General features: G+C 42.7%; 1 protein-coding gene across 2 annotated transcripts in view; it reads right to left on the minus strand.

The window, feature by feature from the left end:
- Nucleotides 1–1,187: 1,187 nt before the first annotated feature.
- LOC144936476 (excitatory amino acid transporter 2-like) overlaps nucleotides 1,188–18,259 on the minus strand; it is a 77,140-nt gene continuing 60,068 nt past the window's right edge. The window contains exon 11 of one of the 2 annotated variants that reach the window (XM_078863555.1): nucleotides 1,188–14,999. In XM_078863555.1, the coding sequence (XP_078719681.1) occupies nucleotides 14,922–14,999 (78 nt within the window). In that variant the 3' untranslated portion in view covers nucleotides 1,188–14,921. The remainder of the gene's footprint in view (nucleotides 15,000–18,259) is intronic. The other variant, XM_078863556.1, reaches the window with a different exon arrangement.

Below are 18,259 nucleotides of genomic sequence, written 5' to 3' on the forward strand. Positions count from 1 at the left end.
CATGCTCAGATAGAATATGCATTGTCTTTGAAACTGATTGGTCCACACCAGAGACAGCTTTCTTTTAAGCCTAGTTTCAAACGGTGTTAGACCAGAGGATGCCAAAGGCGTACAGCACAAAGACAATGCACCGTCTCTGGTGTGGACCAATCAGTTTCAAAGAAATGCATATACTATCAGAGCATGTGGTATTTATGCACGTTCACAAGTATTATGGGTAATGCAGACATGATTCCGTGTTAAAGGTTTCAGTTTGGTGTTTTAACATCGTAACACCTGTTTGTTGCCAGAAAAAAAGGGGAAAACCTATTCTATAATTTTGGTAACAGGCAAAGGAGTTCCCATGATATGTTGGACTTCTTTTGCATCGTACGTTGCCAACCGTGCTAATTGGAGCTCTCTATTGCTGTCCACCTAGCAATGGAAACGGGTGCAGCACAGTCGATCGGCACTGTCGCGTGTGCTCAGATCAAGTCTAAGTTACTCCCACCTATTCCAAGATGGCTGGTCGGCATGAAAGAGTAGGCCAAAAATCCCCTTTTAGAATGGAGGCTCTCTCGAGCTCCCTCTCATGGAAGGCTTCATCGCCCGTGCCGGGCAGCGGTGGCTACACCACGTGGCATGTTGCTCCAGCGCTGTGGAGGCAGCGAGGGTCGGTGGATCACACAAACGTTGTGAAACTCCTTTCCACGTGGGCGTCGAGGTGCCAAACCCTGGCTCACCGGGGAGAATGTGGTCCTGAAAATGTGGACTAACCTCCATCTGTTCCATCTGTATGGCAGAGTGTTGCCCCCCTCGCGCAAGTGGGTTTTCTCTGGGTGATCCAGTTTTCTCCCCATGCGTGCGAACTCATTAATTGGCCGAAAACAATTTTAATATATAGAGGCTCACAGAACTTGGGCAATTGTTGGTGCCCTGCTCGCAGTCTGGTTGCTGCCTTCCCGCTCGTCTGCGGTTGCTCGCACCTCTGAGTCGTTCTCTCTCTTCACGAGTGAGCGAATACACTGCATGGCGTAACAAATTGAAATTATTATTGTTAGCAGTGGCGTGGGCATGATATGGCAGGGCTTCATCTTGATCTGTACCATCTTGCGCAAGAAGCCAGAATTTAATGTCATTGATGAGGAACAGAATTTGATTGTGAAAGCAGACTGAGTCGACGAAAGAGCAATTATACCATTTGGAAGTTTACATCCATATCTAGACATTTATTAAGAACGGTTAATTCATTTCAGCATATACGGTACATTTCAAAATGAAAATATGCAGTACAAATATCCCTTGTATGCACTGTTCAAACATCCACAATAAAAAACATGAACTGCATTAACCACAATCCAATTTGTAATGTCCCATAAAGATAAATTACATTTAACTTCACATCAATATACGCTTGTACCTACCTAAGGTTTGCAACACGAACATATGCCGTTTTTTTGTTTGTTATTCACATCAAACACTGTGGTTTTTGACGCTATCCTTTTACCTGTACAACTAAATCACTTGTAATGAAGTCCATTTGCCAGAGTTTTACAAAATAAAAACAAATAACAAACACCTGTGTTCATTCCGAAAAAAGCCACAGCATAGAGAGGAGCTTTTACAAAGGCTTGTTTCATTGAACGTAGAAAACGGTTGCAACGTGGATTTTCTGGAATGCCATTCGAAAGTTGTGCACCGTAACCTTTGTACTTGAGGCGTTTCTCAAACGGGGCCTCTTTCTGAGCAGAGCCCATGCTCGTGTGCTTCTTGTCGTGACATTGTTACCCGCATTGAAAGGAATTACAGTATCGTTCGCTATTAATTTCGGTATGCAAGTTTTTCTCTAGTGTTTTTGTTTTCAATCAGATCAAGACTTTTTTTTCATATTTTTTTCGTCGTTTCATTTGCTGCCCTTGAATTGTTCAAGTGTGTCACCTATATCTCACCCCCCCCCCTTCCCCGGTACCATTAAGTTGCAGTGCTGGCTTCAAGACACAGAACCGGTCATACGTCGAGATCATACCGCGCCAAGTAAGCGTGACAAGTGCTTGCGTTGAGCAGCATAAGAACAGGCTTGTACCGCACCACCAACCATTTCAGTTTGGACCTAAATATGTAATTTATCCAATGATCAATTTCACCCAATGAAGTAATCGTTTTTCAATTAAAATAGCTTTCCGTGAATAATTTTCAGACGACTTAAATAACACCCGCCGTCATTGCTTTGTGGAGTGATACGTAGGATCGACAATAGTTTGTACATTTTAATTGTTATTAAGAAAAAAACCCTACGGAATCCCTACTCGACAATGTGAATCCTTACACACTACCGCTACAATATTGTATAAATAACTATAATCCGCCAGAAATTAATGTTTATTTATTTAATTTTCGTATTAATAATCTGAACACTTGTGCTTCTCTGTGAAATTGATACGTTTCTGCGGGAGCATCGCCGTGCGGACAATACAAATGAGTGTCCACGAACTTTACAAACGAGCCAGAGAAAAGCGATCACCCCAGCAGTTCGTTACATTCAGTACCTAAACAATGCTATTCAAACGCTACGCCAATGTCCTATGCCACTAAACGTGTGCTCTTAACAGATCTGCACAAGTCACCTAAAACACACGGATTATTAATCATTATTATTATATTAAAAACGACATCGACTTTGCGTGTTTGTCTGATAAACCATGTGCAAAATAATTCCATCTAGTGGAATTATTCGAGCGAGACAAAAAACAACAATTAGGATTTTTAACATCATATTTACAAACTTGTTGAAACTTGAGAATGTGAGTAGGGTTAATGATTGCAAAGTAATATGAAAAAGAGATATTTTTTTAAATCTAATCATTATACAAATAAAACATCGCCAGCTTATACAAAATAAGTCGGTTTAACAACTTTGATATTTTCCAGCGAGAAACAAAAACACAAGTAACCTTTAAAATGCATTTCACATATACTGTACTGTATATATGTGTGGATTTGAGCTCAGTTTTCAAAATATCTGGGCGTTCAACCATCATCATCATCGAGTGAGTTAATATCACGACCAGGGTCAACTATGACCGATCATCATCATCATTGCCGTGGATCTGGGGTGGTAAAAAGAGCACCTCCTGTGGGGGAGGACTGAGCAAGTTGGAGAGATGGTTGGCAGCGGTTGTTTCTTTGGAGAGACTGGTCCCCGTCATAGGAATGTCGATTTTTGATTTGTTTACCAGTGACTCATTACCATCAACTGAGATGAACGCTTACCAACTGGCTTTTAAGAAAGCAAACGCGAGACCCTTTTCACACACATATACGGTACATGCATACGCGTGCATCACAATGCATGTGGACATGTCATAAAATGCTAACACTTGTGGGTGTACACATTTAAACTGCACAGCACAGTACTTGCAACACTTCAGTGTGAAAAGCACTCTGGGAAAAGTCTTATTAAAAGTACCGTGAACACACCAATGCCCGTAAAATGTGTTTAAAAAGCCCATAAAAATCTACTCTCGCCACTTAAAATACCGTGCAGCACTGCGTGAGAAGTTTTTTTTTTTAACTCGTGACTTATTTTGGTGAAGCCGGCCTTTTATTTGTATTTATTAAACGATCAATTAAATCTACAATTTCGGTCGAGAATGGAACTTTCTCTATTTACGTTTTCACCCATAGCAAAACCCTCTCCTAAACTTGACTCGAACAGTAACTGTTGTGTTTTTTTTATTGTATCGTGCTCGTTATCACCGTATCCTTAAAGACGTGCAAGAGGCACTTTGAACTGTTAAACGTAATGAGAGGTCATTCGTATATATTCGTCACGCAACCCCAAGCTGGTTTCCCCACTCGTCTGCGGTTGTTGCTGGTGTTTCCCCCCCCTCACAGTTTTTGAAAACCAAAACTACCCCGCACCGCCACGAACACCACTTTACAAAACGTCAAATACAAATGGAAAAAACGATTCACGAATGGGCCCCCCCCTCACCCCCCCCTCCCCCGTGTGCTCATGTTTCGCTAAAAAACTACGCGGCCCCCCCTGCTCCCCCCCCACCACTCCTGCCCGTGTGCCGCTGCGTCTCCGTGCTCCCAGCGTTCAGAGCGTTGGCTTCCTGTGTCGCAGTTGCTTTTTTTTTGTACGTGCAGGCGGTTTCTCTCTCCGTCTCGGTTTGTGTTTTTGTGTTTTCTCTCCGTTAAACCTACAATTTACACAACAGCATCACGTCACACATCGGCGCGGGGGACACAAACAGCGAGAACTGATACAAAAAAAGCCAAGCATCGCGATCAACCGACGCAGTTACACACTCGCAAGCAAAATCACCGAGTTGATTTTAAGGAGTGGATTCGTGGCTAGGTGTATATATATCTCAACGGGTGTCCAAATTCACATATTTTTTATTTGTGTTTGCAGCAACCGCCAAAGTAGACTTCAAATTCCACGATAGATATTTTTCTGTTTTCTCTGCATCACTCATCCACCAGTTCCCTGAAATCAACTGAAAAGCGATGTCTACTCTTATCATCAGAATGGACAGGCAACGAGCGAGTATTTGCAATTCATCATAATACAAGCACTTTAAAGTTATCACTTGATAGGGAATTTCAACATGAAGATGTACTGCAGGGAATGTGACCTTTTTCTGAGCACTGTGCCTCTATTGGTCGAGATGCCTTGACTAGTTTTAACATTCACAGCACCTGTAATAGGCTGGGGTTTCAATGAACCACACATGTTTAGCATTTAATTTGAGGCTTGCCAATTGAATGATTTTGATGTATTGAGGTAATAATTCAATTTTGTTGAAGGTAATAGGGCTTTAACATTTCCTCCTCATTTATAACGTGAAGTTTCATCATGAAAAGAGTTCCCATCAATTTAAATCATATACTTTGGAATTACATTTAACCCAGCGTCTTATGATTAGCCACCATTATTGAGAGAATTGCTTTTTCCCAGCCTTTTTGCTAAAAGGTGCTGTTTACCACAATGGCATCAGTAGGAACTATGGAGTCATAAAAATTGTTATTGGCATGCACGAACGATGAATTTGCTTTAGTTCAGCTGCAAGAGAAAGCACTTTTCAGGAATTCACAAAAGCAGAAGCAGGTAGAGTTTTTCTTTTTACGCGTTATAATATTTTATGCCAATTGAATACAGGAAACCGAGTGGCATTGACTTAAAACCAAACATTCCGTCTACAATATGTGTAAAGCAATGGACCTCATGTCTTGGTGTTGTCGTTGGCAGCTGATTAGGAACGACAATGAGCGGTATTCCATCTCCTAACATGGTTTGTGGGTGACATTGGCCACTGAGGGGTCATCCGTGGTTTGTCGCAGCAGATTTTGGCTCACCATCGAAGAAAGGCGGTCACTGCATCACACGCTTTCATGTGCGCTTCTGTGGCCATTTGGAATGCTCTTCCTTCTGATATTATTTAGTTTGTTGTCCTTCCCCCATACCTCCGATTAGCGTGGTTGGCTACGTACGGTGCGAAATAAGTTCAACATACATCTGCGTTTGTCCATTGTGCTTTGTTCACGCATTGTCGCACTACGACAATGGAGTGATTGGCAAGCTTTGGTGACACCACCAACGCTGGTCACGGTGACCTCTAGATTGTAATTTATTTTTAATAGGTTTTTGTTGCAATTTCAGTTTCTCAATCAAGCGGCAGCCAATTTTCTGGCTGTTTGGGGGAATTTTAAGCCAGAGGCAATGTTTCCTCACTGCACAATTATACTCTGTCAACAATTCTCATCGCGCCCAATACGAGACCCACCCTTAGCCTCTGAAGCTCCAGATAAATTATGCCTTGCACTTTGACCTCAGCAGTAATGGCTGTGGGTATGCAGGAATTATACCGTTGGATTGGACGAAAATCACGAACGTTGATGTTAAAAACGCACTCGTGTTGATTGCAAAGAATAATTGATTTGAGTACATTTCACAATTTTTTATGTCTTTCAATCAACCAGGCAAGAAACAAATTGAGATCACTGTTTACTTTAAGATTCCTAAACGGCGAATTTGTATACCTTTTTTTGGACAGATATCTGTGTTATTTTATTGCCATCAATTTTTTTTACCAAGTCCCCTATGCAAAGGAAAAATCTTTATAATTGATAATGGGGTGTTACTTGGTTTAATGATTAAATCGCTGTTTAATTATTGAATAGCTGGTCAATCAATAAAAAAAGGAGATGCGTATTAATTAATTATATTTTTATTCATTTTCCGTCAACATAACTGCATGGTTAAAAAAAATTACAGTAATATTACCATTTGAAACTCGCGATATGACTGCAATAAAAAGGCTTTATGTGCACTTTACATGGCAGACTGCATGTTGGCAGTGTCCCACAAATATTACTGCGCATTGATAGTGATCAAAATGTAAACGTAGTGGAAACTAGCCTAGTGGTGATGCGAAGTGACCAGTTGACTACCCAGCCTCGCTATTCATTAACAACACCCAATTCTTGCCAGCGTGGAAGCATGGCAGTGCAGGACTTGAACGGATGTCTCATTCATTGGCACATCTCATGCATGGCCTGTGGCATGGAATTATTTTGTCAGAATAATTTTTATGAGCATAGTTTTGCATTCTTTGACACTCGGGACAGGAGTAGATTTATCCCTCTCAATTAGGTTTGATGCAATGTTTTCATATTTACCAACTGAGTGTGTAATCTATAATCAGAAGATGGCGAATTCACATACTGGTCGAAGGGAGTTAAACTCAACCCATCGTCTTTCCAGAGAAGATGAAATGTAGTCCTACTTTGTGGCTTTCTTGTGGGTTGAATGGTCCCCCGCAATGGGAATGTGGAATTGTCACTACTGCCTTAGGGCCGCCCATGGAAATGATCTTTGTTGAATTACTTACTGCGATTTGATAATTTAGCAATTCTTGCAGAAAGGGCAAATTCACTTTACGAATATGAATGGCATCATCGGAAAGCATGCCACCCAAGGAGATGGAGCGAAGAAATCGGCTCGTGTGCAGATGCTAGGCGGATTGTTACATCGCAGAACCGTGAGATGACAGTGACTATGGGAGGTCTTCATCCAGCAGTGGATTGATCAAGACCGATGATGAACATCAAATCTGATGGCCGTTAAGTTATGCACTGCATCATGAGAACTATACTCGATCGTAAAAAAGTAAGGTAATGTTTAGTTGTACTAATGCGTAGGAATGAAATATGCAAGGCGAAGGATAAGATGCAATATCAGTTTCACCTCATTGTTTAAATATCCTTGCCCATGAAAGCCCGAGTCTGTAAGACTCTTTTTCAGGGGGCTTCTTGGATGTTTGCCAACTCCCTTTTAAGCGTTTAATTTGCATGTGAGAGGAGAGCGGAATGCTCGGGAGAAAGCCACACATTAATGCCACTCACTCAATGCGGTTTCCTGTATTCAATGGGCACAATGGGCAGAGCTGCTGCAATTTATCCACGCGGGAAAGGGACTGAAAACCATTTTGGGTGAAAAGGTAATTCGCTTGGCAGTGAATTAGGTAACGTAAACACTATACATTCCACCTACATTATGTTCACATTGTATACAATATTGGACTTTTTTAATGTAGCTCTCCATGCAACGATACTTCACAATACGTTTATTCAATTAACATAGCACTGATATGTAAATTATGTATCTAATGCCTTCTATAACACTACCGTTAACCATTGAATTGTATTGGGTGTGTGTGTATAATCGTATACGCGGGGCAGTCAATGCATTTTGCCAAATGACACTTTGAAAGGGTGCCTGAGGCTCGTAATGTCATTTACAAATGCACCCTCATTAATATCCGGCCGAGCGTTCACATTCAGAAGATTGCGAGTTCAAATCCCGGTCAGGGTCGACTCATCTCTTCTTCTGGGGTCGATACAAATGATTAGGAATGTGTCAGAAGTCACCAATTTGGTCAATTTATGGACAACTATTCCCCAGAGCACACAAAAAAACCCGTGGAATTTCCACCACAGGCCCAGGGTCGTCAATGGACATTCACCACTGATCGTTTGTCTGAGGAGCTCTGTGACTCAACGTTCAACTAGATTGGTGCCACTGCCGTTCTCCAAACTATTTTACTCCCTCCCATGTGTGTGTGTGTATCTAATACATGACTATTGCACGAACCTCAAAATCAACTTTGTAACTTCCACGCGTGACTACGTAACGAATCTATATTACAACAGTGTCTATGGCTAAATAACGCAATTGAACTACACGACATATTTTTTTGTGTTTTTTGTTATACTTTTTTCATCTACTCAATTTTTTTTTCTTCAATATTGAACACTAAAAAATACACGATGTGTGTTTATTATGTGGCGATCCACAATACAGTTTTCCTAAAATAGCACTGAATAATATTAATACTTCTTCATTGAGTATCGCCAAATGGGCAAATCAACATAGAATTTATTATTCTTGAAGTAAAATGGGGTTTATAATTTCCCCTGCCGTTGAAGTGAAAAGTGTAATTCAGTAAAAAAAAAAAGTTTGTAGGCAGGTGTGCGAAATTAGAAAATTGTCAAAAAAATAACGCACGTGAATTGATGATAAGAAATACATTGTGCTTGCGTTTATAATAATAATAGCAATGGAATAATTAGTTCCAAATTGATATTCCTCTGTTAAGGAGGGTGTCCCGTGGTTGAGGAATCTCATTTCAAATCGCTTCAAACATTTTTTTTAGAAGAAAAAAAACGAAAACAGACCTTGTTCACAGTACTACTTCTCTCACATTGTTTTTCCTTTCCTCAATTCCTTGAGAATAAAACTAATGGTTATAGCAATCAGTTATGACAAAACATTAGACGATATTCTTACCTGCAGTTCTCTGTTAAAATTGTTGTGGATATTAAACTCAGAAGCTGTGGGGCTTAATAATAACACGGCCACTGGCTCGTTAAGTTAGATTATTATTACGGTGGTTCAAAGTTCGAGTCAAAGTGTTAGAGTTTAGTCTAAAGTTTTTAAAAAGTATTTTGAAATGATAACCATATGTCCGATGCGTATAATAAAAATATAAATTTGCTAAATGCAGCCAAAGACCGAACTGACCCAACTTATTTTCCATAAACTCAAATATTTAGTTTTAGTCTTGGCCAGAGCCGAACTAAAAGAATGAGTACAACTTTGCATTCAGTCGACAGTGGACTAGCTTTTTTGAGAACCTCTCACCTAGCATAAGAATGTGGAAATTCCACCCACTGGCTCTGGGTTTGCCAACGTAGATGAGCACACCCCCAAATGGCTCAGCATCAGAGCAGAGAGACACTTTCACTTGACTTGATAATAACTGTCTTGTAAATAGATTTAGTCTTTACATTTCAACCACATGTGGAGGGGCAGTGCAGCAAGACACATTGTTGTCCTGTACTTTATCTGCTCCCACAACAACGCTATCGACCTTCGCTAATCCGCACCCACACCACGCGTGGTGACAGACAGATGCAGCAAAAAAACCAACCCACGACCAGCGCGGTGTGGCGGGGTCCTCATCCATCCAGCAGTAGACTGGCAAAAAGGCCTGTACATGTACCCATGTCAACAATTTGTCCATCATTAACTTGGGCTGTGTAAAGGAATTAAAATGTTTCAGCGATTTGAAATGTTCTGTCACGAATTTTTTTTTTATCAGAGAGGTGCGACGCAACATTGGCTTCGAGAGCTTGCAAAACAATGTCCTCAAGCTCACAGGAAAAAGTGTTAGGCCGCAGCCTGTGTAAGCGTGGAAACGTTCTGCATGGCACAAGGCTCAGGACTGTGCATGCATGGGCAACTCTATTGAGCCACTGTGTGCACAAACACGGCTCTCTCCGTGCCAGGGTTTGTGGTGGAATTTCTCCCAAGCGTTCTGTAGCGCTTTACGCAAACGGGGGCACGGCAATGGATGACATTTTCTCACGGCAAGAAAGCCTTGTGAAAAATACACGTATAAATGCATACGGGCGTGCCGTATGTATTTGCTGTGCATTAATCGGTGTACGGGCAGGCATGCGTGCGTGCGTACACTCCAGTCGGGTGGTGCTGCAGTTAGGGTACTTGACTTGCATTTTGAAAGCTGCGAGTTCGGCGCATCATCTCTGTAGGCTCGATTAAATGAGTACCACTTTGTGGGAAGCCTACAGCGATTTCACTCTGGAAAATATTGGTGCTGAATTATGACCAACCGAATGCACAGCATACGGAGGCAATGAAAGGTCTGCAAATTTGAAAACAGATCTTAAATGTATGCAGTCTTAACACCTACAGCATTTAATTTACCTGCATTCGATTAAAATCATAATTGACAGCCCTCTCTCAGTCCACAATTGGAAGCGGGCCTCCACGTGCCACGTCGGTCATGGGGAAGTGTTTGACCATACTTCACCACGAGGGGGTGTTTGACCATACTTCACCACGAGGGGTGTTTGACCATACTTCACCACGCTAGTTAATGGGAGATGGTGAAGGCTGTTTCGGGGGCCAGCACCAGTTCAGATATCACTCGCCACTGATGTTAGCCGTGGCCTGGAATTTAACTCGGGTTCGTGGAGTTAATCACGCAGCGTGCTAACTACCACACTGAGGTTTACATGGCTATTGTTGATCGCCATTCCGTTAGCTTGTGCATGTATTGTTTTAAATTTGATGTGCATGTTGTGCTTCCACACAAGTCCACGCATGTATGCATTATTCTTATATTGTTGCCAAGGTATAAAGTGTTTGCATCCAAATTCACATTCGGTTGGTTCATATTTTTTCAATATCTCATTACTAAACTTTTTGACCATCCCTTGCATAAACTGCCCAGCATATATGCAACATGCAGTGCGCACACACCCATATGTGTGCGCACTGCATGTATGAGGATGCAGTATGCGTTCACTTATCCCCATTTATCTTGGCTGAGGCTGTCAGGGCTGTTACTGTTAGCGAGCGCCCGTTAAGGGCAGCAAGGCCAAAACTGGATGCTGCTTCAGTGCAGTGGGGATGCCTCAGCCATCTTCATCTCTCCAGTGCCCACGTTAACAACCGCAAATCAGCAGGTACTGATTATAGGGCCTATGAGTTGACCCATGCGATGCCCAGACCACGTTCAGATTCCAAATTGGAACCGGGTCAATGCGAACCGCAGCACAGTGTAACCACTGCGCCACCACTCCGATTGTGCCGTACGCTGCCAGAAATGCGCACGGGACGCGTGCAGCACGGCACGCGCGATGCACATGAGCACAACGCCACGATTCGCTTTCCCAGGACCGATTTTTTTTGTGTCATCCATTGCACGGAGCTTGCGGTTGCCGCAGCGCAAGTTAAAATAAAGCAGCGGCGACGACAACAACTCATTAGATTGTGCGGATGCGTCCGATGGCTTAATACATGCAGGCATGCGTGCCAATGACAAACACGAAACTCTTTCCCTACACCCCCCCCCCCACTCAGAGACTCCACGGCTTTTTGACTAAAAGGGGACGTCACTCGAGCGCTGAAAGACCCCCCCCCCCCGCTCATTACTGCCGCTCGCTTGCCTCTCGTAAATAGCGGAGACCCGTACCTCTTCCTGTGCTCCCCCATCCTCCCACATCCAACAATACCCAACACAGTTGCTTCACCATGCCCTATGCAAGCAAAATGTCCACGCACTGCATGCAGTCGTGCGCGTCGTTGTCGCAAGCCATGCGCGGGAGAAAGACGGAACATAGGACGAGGATGCTCGGAAGCGGGCACGTCTCCACTCACACACCGCCCCCCCCCCACCGCTCCCTTCCTCTCTTGTGAATGTGGCCCGGCATTGCCAACTGGTCCCCCCACACACACACACGAGGGGGATGCAATCTGGGGCGAGGCGTCGCTCAATAACGGGCGTGCAAAGTCGCGCAGCGACGCCGACGACGGAACGGGCACCGGTGGGGTGGAGCGGGCGAGCTAAGCTGGTCGAGCGCCGTTGTGCTGTCACGTCCAACGATGTTTTTTGGGTGTTTGCCGGTGCTTTTTTTTTTGGCACTGCGGTCAATTCAGTCGCTGGAGCGTCACCGTGATGTGTTTTTTTTTTTTGCGTTGCATTAGTTGCGTTTTTAAAATGCAACGATTTAGTTTTTAAAGAAGCAAAGGTTGCCAGAAAAAATGTTAAAAACGGAAATAACAAAAATCGTACACGTGTGTGGTTTATGCAATGTACCGGGGAAAAAAATAAACGCCTATTTCATGTCCTGAGTAAATTGTAATGAAAAAAAATTCTGCGATGGAATACACTGACCTGAATTGCCTTAGTAACATTCACACGTTTGCTTTTAAGTAAATGTTGTGTTTATATATATATATAAAACTAGTCCATTAAATTAAAGGAAGTGCAATCTGCTGTGTAAATTAAACATTCCACTAAAGTAACCAAAGTTAAATTAATACAGCAAAAACAAGATATGCATATATCTATATATTACTGCACCATTGTATTTACCAGTGACTCCCATTTTAAGTAATTCAATAATGCAATGTAAATTCAACGTCCCTTCATTTAAACCTCTCTTGGGACGACTGACACCCTTTACAACCAGGTGTTATCGTTTAAAACGATTGAAATTGAGGTTAGGCCACTGGTATACAAATGGCTTATTCTTGCACATGTTTCCAAGGGGGTCTTTAATATCCATTGTCCGGCAGGCTGTGTGCTTTGGTAACTCCGCAGCAGAAATTGCCAAGATCCCGGTAGCGGAATTAAACTGTTAACCCTTGTTTTTAGCAGCCGAGTTGCAAGCGTGCAGACCACTCAGCTCACTGGCTCTCAACGCCAGCCTATAAAATGTGCAGCCTGAGGTTTAATAAGGAATGCCTTATGAAGTGAGCACCGCTATGATGTAGTTTCGGTTATTGCTGTGTGTGCTTTAACATCGCCCTGCCCGGGCACATCTCGATACAGATTGGATCCTGCTGAAGGTTTCCTCGTTTAACCTCAACATCGATTAAAAATGGCTGCTACTGCTGCTCATTCGTTCACTGTGGAACCCTGCCCACATTGAAAAGCGTATTTATTAATGCAACTTTTTATTTAAGAAAAGTTTCCTTAAAAAGCACACGTCAAAATACCAACGGATCTCGCTGATATGTTTTGATATTTTGTTGTTGTTGTTGAAAGAACAAACCGAAAAAAAGGAGGAATTAAACGAAAATCGAATAAACGCTTCGGAGAAGGTCCGTTGCATCTCGGCAGTGGGAAATCCCGACATAGGAGAGGGGCACCGGTGCGGTCAGGGGTTAACACATTGGGGGCACGCGAAAATCGAATAAACGCTTCGGAGAAGGTCCGTTGCATCTCGGCAGTGGGAAATCCCGACATAGGAGAGGGGCACCGGTGCGGTCAGGGGTTAACACATTGGGGGCACGCGAGCACCGCATGGAGCCTTGACGTCGCACGGGGCACAGAGCGGCGTGGGTTGACGCGCCCGGGCGCTGCCCTGCGCTTCACACGAGCCGCTCGCGGGGTGCGGGGGCAGCCACAACGTTGATGGCAGACTGAGTGAAGAAATTGCGTGATCGGGACTTCTCCGATGGTCAGGAAAGTGCCCTGGGTTATTTTACCGCAGGTTTTCATCACAATGGCTGTTAAATTTTTGCGAAGTCGCTCTCCAATGCACAGGCGGTGCTGCTGCTGTGGCAGTAATTAATTAGCCACGTTTGTTCATCACGTGACAAGTTTATTAATTGGCTGTATTGGGTGCAGGAGGATTTATGATATTTTTTATTATTTATGCGTTCTGACCCAAAAAAAGATCAATTATGAATTGTAATATTGGTCGCGAAAGCCTACTTGTGTTTAAATATATAAGTTGTCATTGCCTAGAAAGGAAGCGACATACTTAAAAAGCAAAATCTAAAATCTTAATTGGGAAAAAGTGCCAAATTCACTAATGAAGTAGGCTTTCATTATTATTTAAGCTACTTTTTTGGCACTGCCTTGGCAGTGGGGTAACACCACAGAGCTGAGTCCATTAAAACCACCACACTTGGGAATGTGTATAAACATTTCAGGAGACCAGTGCCTGGGATTTGAACCGAGAATCTCCAAAACATGGAATTATCATCTGAGCTAATTGGCGACATCAATTTTTAATTTGCAATGTTACAGTTTTGCTCTCATGAGATCTGGCCATGTATAATTGTCACTCAGCTCACATGCGAAGGTCCTGGGTGTGTATTCTAGTAAAAGAGCCATCTGCTCAGTTCAACGCAGTCGACTGGTCCCTGCCATAAGATTGTGGAATTTCCATCATTGGCTCATGGTTGCAGAGATAGAACACTTCTCTAAGCTTATTTAGACAGGAAGACACTTTTACATGTTCAGCCTGCCATTTTGGGTTACGATTGCATTGACAAATTTACTTAATAAACGTTCATGTATATTTAAATCGACGAACCATGCACCTTGACATAGATAATGGTCTTGTGCCATTGTATTATGGTTTTAGTGGACTCTTACACCTGTATTCAAATACAATCTATATGAGCGCATTGTCCAGATTATCACCCGCGTTTTTTCCCATGCGATTTTAAAACCGTTATGGGATGCATCTATTAATGTGTTATGCGTGCGTGCGTGTGCGACCAGATAAAACAAATGTATTAGAAAGCATCTCACTTTCCGGACCATCTTATAACCCGGAGACTATGGTGATTTCTTTACTTTTACAGAACAAAATGCCACGGGTCGCTCTGCCACCAGCGATGTCAAGGCTACAAAACCCAGCGAACGGCGCAGCCCCAAGTGGTGCACAGCCCGGCGCGTGCGAGTGTGGGGAGGTTTGGGGTGAAAAAAAAAAGGGACGGCACGGAGGAGAAGGAGAGAGAAGTTGGGTTCGGGCTGGGAGTGTGAGAGGGTCAGTGGGAAGGAGTCCTGCATCTGCGCCCTCATTCATCCGTTTCCGCTGTCCGTTCAGCTTTCACGCTTCCATGGGTCCTCCTCAAAGAGTGTGAACTCTGCCGTGGCACCATTTTTGCCCGCCGCACCGGCCTGCAACCGATTTTAAGAAAAATGCAGATGTGGCCAAGACGGAGTCCGTCTCAGTACGACTCTGAACGTCATCAGTGCGGTTACCGATACTGTCACTCTTCACAAAAAGATGCCTTTGAAAGCGTACCTTACACCTCTGTTCCACCTTTAAATCGTAAACAAATATTAATTTCACTTTGCAAAGAGAAGGGCAGAACACTCCGCCAAGAGCGTGCATGTCATGTGTGTTTTTTTAAAACCATTCAATGCATCGAAGTTCAAATACTGTAGGTATGGTATTATTAGCACTCCGAATATAACATCACCACTGTCACCATGTCCATGAGCACTGTGTAAACAAATACAACAGAATACAACATGAAGTTTTAGGCAATGGCTTTTCCCTCAGAGCTCTGAAGAAGAAGAACCATTGATTTTAAAAACGGGCAGTGCTTGAAAAGATAGTCTGTTATATGTATGCAGCATTTTATTAACACTGTGGTTTAGCTTGGCAGACTACCACTAACTTAAAAAACATATACAAGTCAAAAAATAGCAATGACATTTTTGCGGGTCCGCTCACGGTGCTTCCATTATTTAAAGTTCAGCGCTGTTTCTTATCAAGTAGCAACTGTCAAGACGTGTCAGTTTTATTTGAGGGAATAATGTACTCCAAGCCCGGGCTCTTAATGAGAGCAGAATAACTCTCTTTGGCAGGGAGCCACTTTGGAATAAAATAATGATGCTGCACAAATTAATTAATAATTCACAGGGCTGTTTCCTGCGCAGAATATCTTCAGTTTGAGAAGGTTATCTTTCATTGTTGTGTCTCGAAAGAAATAAAGCCACCTCTCCCTCCTCATGGTTGCTTTGGGCCAGATTATAAAAAAAAAAAAATTCGGAACTCGCTGCATCTCTTCAGAGCCCTAAGAGGCATCATCACTTATGATCTATCCACTGATGGATGAAGGCCTCTTCCACGCTGATGCTATCCATCATGGTCACGTGATGCCAGCATCTACCGCTCCTGTACGTGAGCAGATTTCACCACTGCATCTCCGTGGCTGGTCATGGTATCCTGAATGTGTCTCTCCTTTGGCTGCAATGCCATCACCAATCCTTGCCCATTGACCATCAACCCTTATAGCGATGTGTCCTGTCTGGGCACAAGTCTGCTTACTCACAATTAACAATAAAGTTGAGGCCTATCATTTGCATTTGTTCTCACAGGTTTATCTTTTCTCGCCATGTTACTGTGTGTAGTTTTCAGCCCTGAGATCCACGTTCCTTGTGAAGTGCCTGCATTTATGATCAGTATGTTATAGCAAGAAATATGCACTGATCAAAACCACGAAACTAATTACATCAGTACGTTGCTCTTTATGATTTACATTCAACTTTTGCAGAAATTTTCAAAAACTGCTCTCATTTGCCTCTCTATTTAATAATTACGATCATGATCCGCCTTCAAATAGATATCCCAGACAAATTCTGTTGTGTTTCCCAGGAATGTTCGTCCAACAATCGGCAGCAATCTCTTGTGCGTGACTATTCTTACTGCCCCATTGGTTTGCTGCAATGACTCTCATCAGAAAATCTGAGGCGGGTTATATTTTGGCAATTTATGTTATTGCCTCCGAACCAACCGTTTGAAAAAAATAGTTTCACGTTGCTGAGAATCACCTTTTGACGAGGGAGAGTATTGCCTTGCTCAGGTGATCTTCGCTTCTCTGCGGCAGATTTGTGCCAAACAGGCACCGCGTGTGTAAGCAAAAATAAAATTGACTTGTGGGACCTCCCTTGCCAGTATCAACATATAAGACTTGACTTGACTCCTCTGATTTTAGTATTTTGTTGCTCACTTTGTGTAACGTTAAGTGGCGATTTTGCAGATGTTTTGAATAATTTCGAAATACTTTTAGTTTTTTAATCACTTCGAAGTACTTTTTTATGAATTTTTTTATGACTATGACATTTTGCAATGAATCAAATGCCTTTTCAAAGTCTACAAAAGCCTGGGAAATTGGTGCTTGCTATCCATTGTTTTCTTGCTGTAGGTTCTGATTGATAGAATGCATGTGTTCCATGGTAGCAACAACAACAAAAACCCCGCTGTGAAACCCAATCATGTGAGTGGTTTATCGGCCGGCTTCTAAATTGTCCATAATTCAGTTCTCTGTGCTTTTTGTGAATGATTTGAACATTATATATATATATATCACACGTACTTATATCCATGTGATAGGGAGCTAATCAGTCTGTTCTTCATTTTTAAATAAAATGTGTGAAATTCAACGATGCCTTTTAAAAAAAAAATCATCATTGTACTTCACGTATTTTTATTTTCAAATTCGTGCTGTAACTTATATCAACATCTACGCACAAGTGTGAGGATTGTGCTGCTCTAAACCTGCCACGTGAAAGAGCCACGCGATACGCTGCGGCAGAGGCACGCAAGTTACGTCGCATAATTTATTCCGATATCCTTTAAGGATCGGTCTTACAACGGCTACTAGATTGTGGTCATCAGTCAGTGAGAAGTTACAATTTCATTCCGTTTCGGTTTTGTGCCAAAAAAGTAAAAAATCGTGTCGCTTGAGAAATTCATTTGAACTGCAGCTGGGATCACACCCGGGTATTCTAAAACTAAACTAATTTTTATTTTACAAGATAAGGTCCACTCAGCTATATAGCTATTTTTGAGAAGTGAACAGGCATCAAATGATAGCTTAACGAAGTGGCTTATCACGTGGACATTTATAGTAGCCAAATAATCTAGACGCACGTTTTTAAATAAAGGAGGGAAAAAAACAGGAAGACCCGGAAAAAAATGCTCACGACCACGGGTAGAACATGCAAACTCTAAATATACAGGCGTCAGGGTCGGGATCGGACCCACGACCTCCTGCATACCTGGCAAGGTAGTTAACATCTCACCACCGTGGCACCCTCGATTAATTCAAACCCCCGGGGTGCTCAGCATCGTTGACGCGGAGTCCCGACGTGGGCATTAACCCACCTGGCCACCTCCACAAGGTGAAGCCAAACTCTAGGTCAACACATTTACAGGGAAACATGCAGAGGCTCTTGGCCGAGGACTGCCATTCATAGAGACAAGGTACGTTAAGCTGTAGGTGGAACAAATGAAGGCATCATAAGATTTAAGTGTCGGTAAAACTGGATTGAAATCTACAATGCATTAAGGTCCACAAATGGTAAGTTTTAAGCCATCATGTGTCATTACAAATAACATGTATGCCCTCCAGCGGGTAACGCTGCAC

Source organism: Lampetra fluviatilis, chromosome 16, assembly GCF_964198595.1.
Source record: "Lampetra fluviatilis chromosome 16, kcLamFluv1.1, whole genome shotgun sequence".
NCBI classification, from domain to species: Eukaryota; Metazoa; Chordata; class Hyperoartia; order Petromyzontiformes; family Petromyzontidae; genus Lampetra; species Lampetra fluviatilis.